A 9,458-nucleotide genomic window follows, 5' to 3' on the forward strand; every position below is an offset into this window, starting at 1 on the left:
AACACTGTCATTATAAACTTGTAGGGAAGTCTTGTTCTTCATTAATGTAAGATATGAAACCACCTCGGCGGTACAAGGACAATTACATAGTTGGGAATGTGTCTGTGATTTACACGGCCGCTGTGTAAATGTAAGGCTGGTTGCTCCAGTATATGTCCCTCACTTACACAAAATGAAAAGCGCACCAGTGCAAGTTGTCCTTTGATAGATTTTTAATATGATTTTAAAGAGTTTTGTTTGGTCTCATTCTTATTCAATGAGATTAATTTAAAGCACTTATCCCCTGGGTTTAAGTCAATCCATGTAGGATTTGGGCAGGGTTTGTTGCATGGGGGGTTTTGTTTGCAGGAGGCTGTGAGAGACTCCTTTCCCACTTCATTAACCCTGAGCTGGGGACGGTCCCCCGTCACCCCCCACCCCAGCCAGAGCTGGGGATTTACCGACCCCCACTCACATGCTAAAGAACTTGAAAGCCAAGGCGCTCCTTGACTTAATTAGCTGCTGTGCAGTTTGCAAAATTAGAATAATACCCTCACCATCCCGGGAAAGAAAAGCGGTGGTGTGAGGGTGTTGGGCGGTGGGGAGGAAACAGTAGCAGGGTCCGGCGGTGGGGGGGTGGGGGTGGGGGACGGGACGGTCAGCGTTTAAGCAGAACCCCACCCCTCCTGGCCAGGCCGTCCTCTCTGAGAGCAATCCTGCCGCAAAACTGGGGAGAGCTCGGCGTGCCGGCCCCCAAACTTCCCAGCCCTGGACGGATCCTGGGAGTCTGAGCTGCAGGTGGTGTGTGGGCGGGGGAGCACCTGAGCCCACCTCCCCAGAGAGAACTGCCTGTGGAGGTGACCTTGGCCCTTTGAACGTGAACCGGAGGTCTGGAGTCTGGCTCAGAACTTAAAGCCCTCTCCTGAGACCCTTGGAGTCGCAGGCTGGGGCCCGGCGGCAGACGCTGGGACCTGGCTTCCCTCTGGGTCGCATCCCCAGCACAGTCCCCGCGTGAAGGGGGGAGCGAGAAGATGCGGGAGTCGGGGGTTACCCGGTGCAGCGTCAGGTTCCCAGCGAAGGCTCGTCGGGTCCTACCCGGTGCGGGGGGCCGAGAGCCGCGTCGGCGAGCGCGAGCGGCCGGGGCGCTGGGCGGACGGGGTGGTGGGGGGCGGGGAGTAGCCTCGGAGCCCATCTGTCGCCCCCGCGGCCGGCGGGCCGGTCACCAGCTGCCGGCGCCCTTGTCGCGGCCAGATGAGCCGGCTCAGCGAGGGCACCGCAGCCCGGCCCGCAGCCCAGCCAGCCCGGGCGCTGACCCCCACCCCGGCCCCCGGGAGCGGCTGAGCGTCCAGCAACCAGATGGAGAGGCAGGGGCAGGTGGGGAGCGGCGTGCTCACCTCACCGTAGAGATGGGAAGACTGAGGCCAGGGAGGAGGGGAGACCCCTGCCCACGACCACAGCACCAAGGAAGAGAGGGAGACGAAAATACTTCCTTACTGAGGGTGGAAGGAGCCCGAGTCCCAGAAGGGGACAATGAATCTCAAGGAGGGATGGGGAAGAAGGGCCGAGCGCGGACCCACCGACGGAGCGCGGACAGGCGCCTGGTCATTTGTAAGAAGTTTATTTCGACATTTAAAAAAGAGAGAGAACCCGAGGGGCCTGGCTGCCCCCCGGACGGAGGCCGGAGATGGGGACTGGAGGTCGGGGTAGGTGGGCAAGTCCCCTGACCCCTTTCTGCCCCGCCTGGGAGGAGGGTGGGCACAGGCCACAAACTCACTGATTCACGGACACAGTCACGGGCTCATGGGTCACGAATAAATAACTTCATATACACTTTGCACACGGTATGTACAGCTCTGCCGTTGGCCCTGGAGCTGGGGGGAGGGGCGGGGGGAGGCTCCACACTCCCCTTCCCCTCCGCGTGTCAGGGCTGCGGGGAGAGGGCTTGGGGTACCGCCGGAGCGTGGAGGGGGAGTGGGAAAGGGCAGCATGGGGGTCGCCCACCTGCACCGGGGAGGGGCAAGGGGGCGCGGGTGGGGAGTGACGGGGGCGGGGCGTGGGGATGTGTGTACCCCCGGCGGTGGAAGTGGCTCCCTGATGGAGTGGCCGGGAGTGAGGACGCCGAAGATGGTTAGGGAGACTCAGTCCCGGGGTCCGGGACGCAGAAGACTTGGCATTTGGCCCTTCTGGGGACACTGGGCTGGACGCCAGGGAGGGCCGGACCCGGGGCCCCTGGGAAGGGGCGTTGAAACCCCGCGCCCTCCCAGAGGCAGGCGGAAGGGGCCAGCGCGGAGCCCCGGAGCCGGGGCCGGGTGCTCCGCGGGCCGGCGGGCGGGCGCTTCACCGAGGCTGCGCGGCCCGCGGGAGGACGCCGGCCAGCGGGGGCAGCGGCGGGGGCGGCTCGCTGGCGCCCTGGAGTCCGTGGATGAGGATGCGGGGCACCAGAGGTCTCTGCAGGGCGGGCGGCGGCGCGCTGGGCCCGCGGTACAGATACAGCGCGGCGCCGGGATCCAGGTTGGAAACCAGACTCTGCGGGTAGAAATAAGGCGACGGGAACATCCGCTGGAGCGCTGAGTAATTGCCTGCCTCCGCCAGCAGCTCCAACCCGACGGCCGTCTGTCGCTTCCATTTAGTCCTAGGGACCGAAGTAAACGCGTAAGGCGGGGTCAGAACTGTGGCGCCGGGAGACCCCTGCCCCTCACGAGTGCCCCAGAGCGCCTGCAGGGACACTAAAGGGGTCACACTATAATTCGTTAATAAATAACGGGCCGCCAGGCACCGTCTAGCGGGTTACATGCATCGGCTCCTTTAATCTCCCACCGGCCTTCCATGGCTGTTAACCCCACTTACAGATAAGAAAACTGAGGCGCGGGCCAGTTTTCAAGATGGCCTAGGAAGAGGAGACCCTGGGTTCTAAGCCCGGGGTCTGACCTCGCCACACTGCTCGGGGGATCGCAGTCTGGGCGCTTGGAGCCCGGTGTGGATGCTCCTGGGGAGGCCTGAGGAAGGCGAGATCGCCTTGGACAGGAAGGCGGGGGCGCGGGGATCGGTTCGCTAGCCGTTGGAGGGGACTCAGTTGATCCTCCCAGCGGCACAGCCGGCCCGGCGGAGGCCAGCACAGCTGCGGTACCCCAGTTGGCGGCGCCTCTGCGGAAGCTCGCGGGCCAGAGACGGCGACGGGAGAGGATGTGCGCACGCTCTCTCCGCCGCGCGTCCGCGTCCGCGTCAGTCCGCACGCAGATCCGAGGCTTCGGGCGAGCCCTGCAGTCTGTCTGGTGCCGAAGCCGGGAGGCTACCAGCAGAGGGTCGGCTGGGGTTGGGGGAAGGCAAGAAAGCCGAGGCCACACTGGCTGCCAGGGCTGCGGCCGGACTCCTGGGCGCACCTGGCCGGCGAGGCGGTCCCACTGAGTCGGACTCAGCCACACCAGCCCCGTTTCCCTGCCTGAATTATTCACATCATCATAATTGTGTAATTACTGTAACGGGCCTTAATTATTGATGCCCGGAGCAGTAATCAGGTATTTATTATTAATGGGGCAGCGTGTTCTGAGGCTTGTTTATGGAAAGCACCGTTCCGGCCTCCGCTAAGCGTGTGTGGGTGACTGTGGTGTATGTGTGTTTGTATTACTGAGTCGCGTCGATGTGAGTGTGTGACTGTGGGTTGAGTGTGTGGCTGTATGTGTGTGTTTTGTACCTGTTTGTGTATCTCTTCATCCTGTGAATGTGTTGGGGAGGGAGATTAGGAAATACCAGGTTCAAGACCCGTGCCCAACACCAGTTTCCCGGCCCCCCAGTCCCCAAGAAGCTAGGGCTGGGCCCCTTCCCTCCTTGCGTTTCGGGGCTAGAAAGGCTGAGGAGGCCAGAAGAATCCCTCCGGGAGAGCTCAGAGCCACCCCCTGCCCCCCAGCAGCTGCCCGGGCTGGATGGGGGTGGTAGGACGTGGCTAGGGTGGGGAGGCTTGGACCTCCAGTGGCCCACATGTCTGTCTGTCCACCTGATCGACTCTAGTCCTGTCTCTCTCCCTCACCGTGGACTTCGGGCAAGGCCTCCGCTCTCTGAGTCCTCAGTTTCCCTAGTTTTACAGAACGGGGAAAGCTCAGGGGCCCTCCCTCGGCACGTCAGATCATGTACTGGTGGGTCCCCTGGAGGGGCAGGGAGGAGAGCAGAGGGGGCCCTTTCCCCCCTGTCGCGCGCAGCCGGGCCTCACCTGCGGTTCTGGTACCAGGTCTTGACCTGCGTGTCGGTGAGGTTGAGCGAGGCTGCGAGCTCCATGCGGTCCTGCACGCTCAGGTACTTCTGCCTCTCAAAGCTGCGCTCCAGCTGCGCCAGCTGATGGTCGGTGAAGGCCGTGCGTGCCTTGCGTGGCTTTTTCAGGCGCACCGGGGGACTGTCCCTCGAGCTGGAGATCTCCCGGTCGCCCTCCTCCTTCACTGTGGAGACACAGCCGCGCGTCAGGGCCCGGCCTCGCCGCCTTGCCGCCCCAGCCTGCGGCCCGTCACAGTCGGTCGTGTAAATGTGGCTCCCGGTCCCATGGAGCTGCGGCAGAGCAGCTCAGAGCTGGGACCTCCCAGCCGCCAGACAGAGGAAGACTGACACCTCCGGGGAGAAGTAACCCAAAGCCGAGAGAGAACTCAACCCGGCTCCCGCGTTGCGCCGGCGCTCCCTGAAGGGATTAACGGGATCCACCAAGTGGACCTGACAGGGGAGGGGAGAGGAGGGGAGGGGACCCAGGGGTTCCAAACCGGTGGGCTGTGCGGATGCGTGCTCAGGGGTGCAGGACTGTGCCCCGATCCTCTGGCTGCATCCAGGCCAGGAAGGGAGGAAGCTGAGGGCTGGAGTCTGGGGGAGAAAAACCCTCGTGGAGGGACAAAAACCCGTTCACCCTGGAGCGGACCGTGGTCCTGAAGAACAAATAATTGCACTCACATCTCGCCTGGCCCCTGCACGGGTGTGAATCTATAGAGATGGTCCCCCCCGTTTCTTAAACTACAAACAGCGCACAGCACGGAAGGCGAATCGCCGGGGCGCCCAGATCTGGAAGCACGAAGCGCTTGGAAAAATAAGCCACCCGTTTGCCCCTCGGATGCTCACGTCGCGGAGGTCTGTGTTTCCTTGTCAAAACGATGCCTACTGTGGCTGTCTTGTGTTTCCCCCCACCCCGCGTCGGTCAGGACACCCCAGCAGGGTCCTTGCTCCTGAGTCGCAAGGATGGGACCGAACAATGTGGTTTCTTTCTTCCCCAACACTTTCCTTTGGGGTTGACAGCACCGCAAATGCACACTTGATCAAACAAGCTCACTGACCTCCCTCCTTCTCCCCCTAAAGCAATGATATGACCAGAGACCACCTCCCCAAAATTGGCAGTGGGGTTTGGGGCTTCCCTTCCTCTTTTCCTCTCTATATTTTCCTTTATGCTGAGTTTCATTGAGCATGGCGTTTGCAGTGACAGGGTTCAGCTGAATGTGAGTTGATTTCTCTCTGTAGGAAACAATAATCCGGTTAATTGAGCCACTAGGGAGTAAGACTTTTCAACCGGAAGGGCAGCGGTTGGAGGCCGGGAGGGCGCCGGGCGGCGGGTGCACCCAGGCGGGTGAGAAACGGGGGCCCATGCCTGCCTCCTGCCTCGTCCAGGCCAGTGCGCAGGCCTCTCCCTGCCCTCCTAGGCTCGGGCCACGTTGGGGCACGGCTGCCTCAGGAGCTGGGGATGTGTTGGGATGGGGTGGGGGGGACTTGAGTTCTGTCTATTATGCTAGGCAGGTAAAGTTTAAACAAGTTCAAGGAAACAATTATCCAAACCTCAAACTTGATACTGTGGAAACCTTACTTTTTGACCTGATTGTCTGGACTGACTATTTTGGAAAATCCCCCATTTCTCAGCGCTGAGCTCCCAGGTCGGGGGTGGGGTGAGGGTTGAGTTTGGGCTTTTTCTCTAATCGCTCTCCGGCACAGGCTGGAGCCTTCAGATATGCACTCGCCGCTGTCCAGCCTCAGCCTCCGAAACAGGCTCAGCCCAGATCTCAATGCCTCAGAGTTCGAGGCCCACTGACCCTGCTGGGAGCAAAGCGCCGGTTTCATTTCTCCACGGATATCAGCTCTGGCTGGAAGACTGCGCGCGCACCAGACCGCCTTACTTCAAAGCCCAGCTTCTTCAAACGTTATGCCGAGGAAGCTTTGACACCAGAAACTCGGGATGGGACTGACCTTCCCTCCGTGCCCTCTTTGGAGGAAACGACTCTTAGCTTGTTAGGTGGACAGGGGAATCGCTTAGATGCCCACCCCATGTGTCTGTCTCTCGGCAAGATTTCCTAACGTGGGTCCTGAAAAAGTCACTTCCACCTTTGAGAAATGCTCCAGACACTGTCTCGGTGGTGGGTATTCTGCTCCCTCTTCACCCCGCGGCTTTGGTGGTGCAAAGGCAGCGGTGCCTAGGGGTAGGGGAGACCTTCCTCTGTCCTCAGCGCCAAACCTATTTAAGCCATATGTGGACAGCTGGCCCTCATCACCTCCCTGATCAGATATCATCAGGCACAAGAGAAGAAAATTGATATTCCAATTATCTTAAACGAAACCTCTCATCAAAATCCCACCTACGGACAAGAAAATAAAAGGAGACAAGAGCCGAACCCTTTCACAGCGCCGGCACCAGACACAAGCATGCAGGGCTTTGGGCGGGGGGGAGGTCTCGCCTGTTACTCCAGACATAAAACTGGAGTGTTGTGGCTGAGAATTACAAAGAATAAGAGATGACGTTATACATATATATTTACATTGCCCCCCTTGCTGACCCCTCCTGCCCACCCCGCACCGCACCTGTCTTTCTCCGGGGCAAGTTTTCCTTGCCTCTCTAAACAGGCCGTGATCGGGGGGAGCAAGGGTCGCTGGGCCACATGCGTCTGGACCTCCGTCCTGGGGTCCTGGGTGCTCTAGCCCAAGCTGCCCGTCTTCTAGGCGTGACTGGCCCAGTGAGGCTGGTGGAGGTTCCACCAGTTTTGTGGGGAAGCGGAGGGAGTGAGATGTGGAGTGGGGCCCCAAATGGGTTTCGATCTGAGGTCAGGGCATGTCCACAAACGAATTCTCAGTTGGGAAGAGAGTGTTAAATGAGCCTTCCGAAATTTTTGTGAAGACTTAATGCGAGTATAGACCAGGAGGTGTAGGGCCCCCAAGACCATAAAGAAGTAGCCTTTATAGGGAAGTTTTATCTCATGGAAAGGGTTCTGGGAATTAATTGTAAGGCTGAAAGAGCTCTGAACAGCCTCTGTCAGCCCCCCATCTTCTGCTGGGTGGGGACACAGGGCTCTCAGCCCCCCATCTTCTGCTGGGTGGGGACACAGGGCTCTCAGCCCCCCATCTTCTGCTGGATGGGGACACAGGGTCTCTCCCTTGAAGTCCTGACACTCCTTCCCTTCCTGCCTCCCGAATGACTTCTTCCTAAGAAAGAACTTTCCGCCTCTGGCCTCACCAAAGACCTAAAGTGAAGGCAGTGGGCGGGGGCGAGAAACAAAATTAGGGAATTCTTTCTCTCCTTCTTCTCTTCCTTTTTTCCTTTCTTCCTTCTTCCTTTCCCCTTTCATCTTAATCCTGATCTCAGCTCCCTGGTTAAGACGGGATGGAAAGGAAGCAACAACAATGGAAAGATTCATGGAGGTGAAAACGCAAGTAGAGGGGAAGCAACCCCAGGATAGGCTGGGCGCCGGGCAATCTCTGGGTCCCACACACAGAACCTGAAGTTGATGGCTCAATGCACTTAAAGTCAAATCCAGCGAGAACAGTTGGGTGGGTGCAGAGACCTCCCCTCTCAAGGAGACCTCTGAACCCGCTCCGTGCTCGTAAGCCGCCTGGCTGCTCTTTCTACTTTGAAGGGAGCGTTTCTTTTGCATGATTCCCGGGCCCAGATCACACCGGGGCCAACGGGAGGGAAAGCTCAATTCCCCTCCCCCTCTGGAAATTCAAATTAAAGGGTGGAAAATTCTGACTGTTCTCAGGGCTCCAGCTGAAATTTCCTGCTAGGTTTTCACCCTTATAAAAGGGGGTTCAAGCAGAACCCTTTGGGTCTTCCGTTGCTTCTGCAAGGTCTTTGCCCAGAGAGCCACTGGCCTGATAGGAGCTTGCTTCTGCCCACCAGTGGGTTGGGGAGTCCACCGAAGTTTGGAAAGTTTGTGCGTTTTGGGGAATCTCTCCTGGGGCACACAGCGTCCCTCTCCTCACTCTCTCCGCTGGACTCTTTGTTGCTCAAAAGCATTAACCACAGGGCCGACTGAAAGGCTCAGACAAGACCGACTGCTGAGCCTGGGCCCTGGGGGCAGCTCCGAGTGAATATGTGTATGTCCCCACGTGTGTGCACTCCTGTTTTAGTACCAGTGTTCAGAAATATAGCATCTCCCCCCCGCAAGTTTTCAACTCCCGTTTTCTTACCTTTATACTCGGAGTCCGATGAGGCGTTGCTGCTACTTCTGTCCAGCTTTTCTCTAAAGTCCTCCCCAGCCTTGGCCGCAAGACGGCCCCCAGGCTCAGGAGCGGCTGGCTGCCCGCTGCTAGAGTAGGGTGCACAGGCCGCGAGTGGTTTGCAGTCAGCAAGGATGTCCCTGATCAGAAAGGAGGAGGTCACGGTGCGAGACTGGGCTGGGGCTGAGAGCTGCCCAGGCTGCAGGTGGGAGTCCAAACCTGGGCCCGAAGCCCCGCCAGGCCGTGGGGCGCCCGTCTCCAAACAGTCCCTTCCTGGCGAGGCTGGTGAAGAGCAGTCGCTGCTGCTCTCCGAGCGCGGACTCAGCTCCAGGGGCGAGCGGCAGTCCCCGAGCAAGGGGTCCCCCTTGGGAAGGGCGGGGCTGCCCGCTCGGTGGGAGAGAATGGAGTCGATCCCAAAGCCATTGGAGCCTTCCATAGCCAAGCTGCGACCTGTCCTCCCCAAAAGCTCCCCACCCCCCCCAACCCCAGCCGCCGCTGCCCCTGCCCCTAGCTGCGGGCTGGCATGGGGAAGGCGGGCAGGGAGCCTGCGGGCACCTTGGATGGAGTTCAGCCTTGGGGGAGCCCGGGAGCTCTGGGCCAACCTCCTCTGCGCATTAGATCCAAAAGGGCTCAGCGCGTCTTCTGCAGCATCGCACGGAGCCGCCGAGCCGAGGGGGGTGGTGGGAGTGTCAGGGAGAAATGGGAGGGAGGGTGCGCCAAGTTGGGGAGAGCAAAGGGGGAGACGGACGGCCTGAGCTCCCCTTTGGCACAGAAGAGATGCGAGGACGTTGGAATCTAAATAAAAAAGGGCTTTTAAAAAATCCAAACTGCACGCTTCCTCCAGGCGAGTGGTGGCCGAGGGCAGCAGGGTCAGCACCGCGGATAGCAGCGGGCCCGAGCCGCGCTACCAGCCGGGGGAACGGAGCGCACCTGGCGGCGTCAGCACCGCGGATAGCGGCGACGGCGGCCCTCGGCGCATGACGCTCCCCACCTGGCCGGGGAGGTCCTCTCTCCGCGCTCGCACCGCTCCTGGGGCCCGT

General features: G+C 60.1%; 1 protein-coding gene across 1 annotated transcript; it reads right to left on the bottom strand.

The window, feature by feature from the left end:
- Positions 1 to 2,316: 2,316 nt before the first annotated feature.
- On the bottom strand, positions 2,317 to 8,854 carry BARHL1 (BarH like homeobox 1; the record flags this gene model as incomplete). Its single annotated transcript, XM_082656850.1, has 3 exons — positions 2,317 to 2,611; positions 4,184 to 4,406; positions 8,389 to 8,854. The coding sequence occupies 3 exons, from the start codon at positions 8,852 to 8,854 to the stop codon at positions 2,317 to 2,319; spliced, it is 984 nt and encodes a 327-aa protein (XP_082512976.1).
- Positions 8,855 to 9,458: the final 604 nt, after the last annotated feature.

Source organism: Grampus griseus, assembly GCF_964374135.1.
Source record: "Grampus griseus genome assembly, chromosome: 6".
NCBI classification, from domain to species: Eukaryota; Metazoa; Chordata; class Mammalia; order Artiodactyla; family Delphinidae; genus Grampus; species Grampus griseus.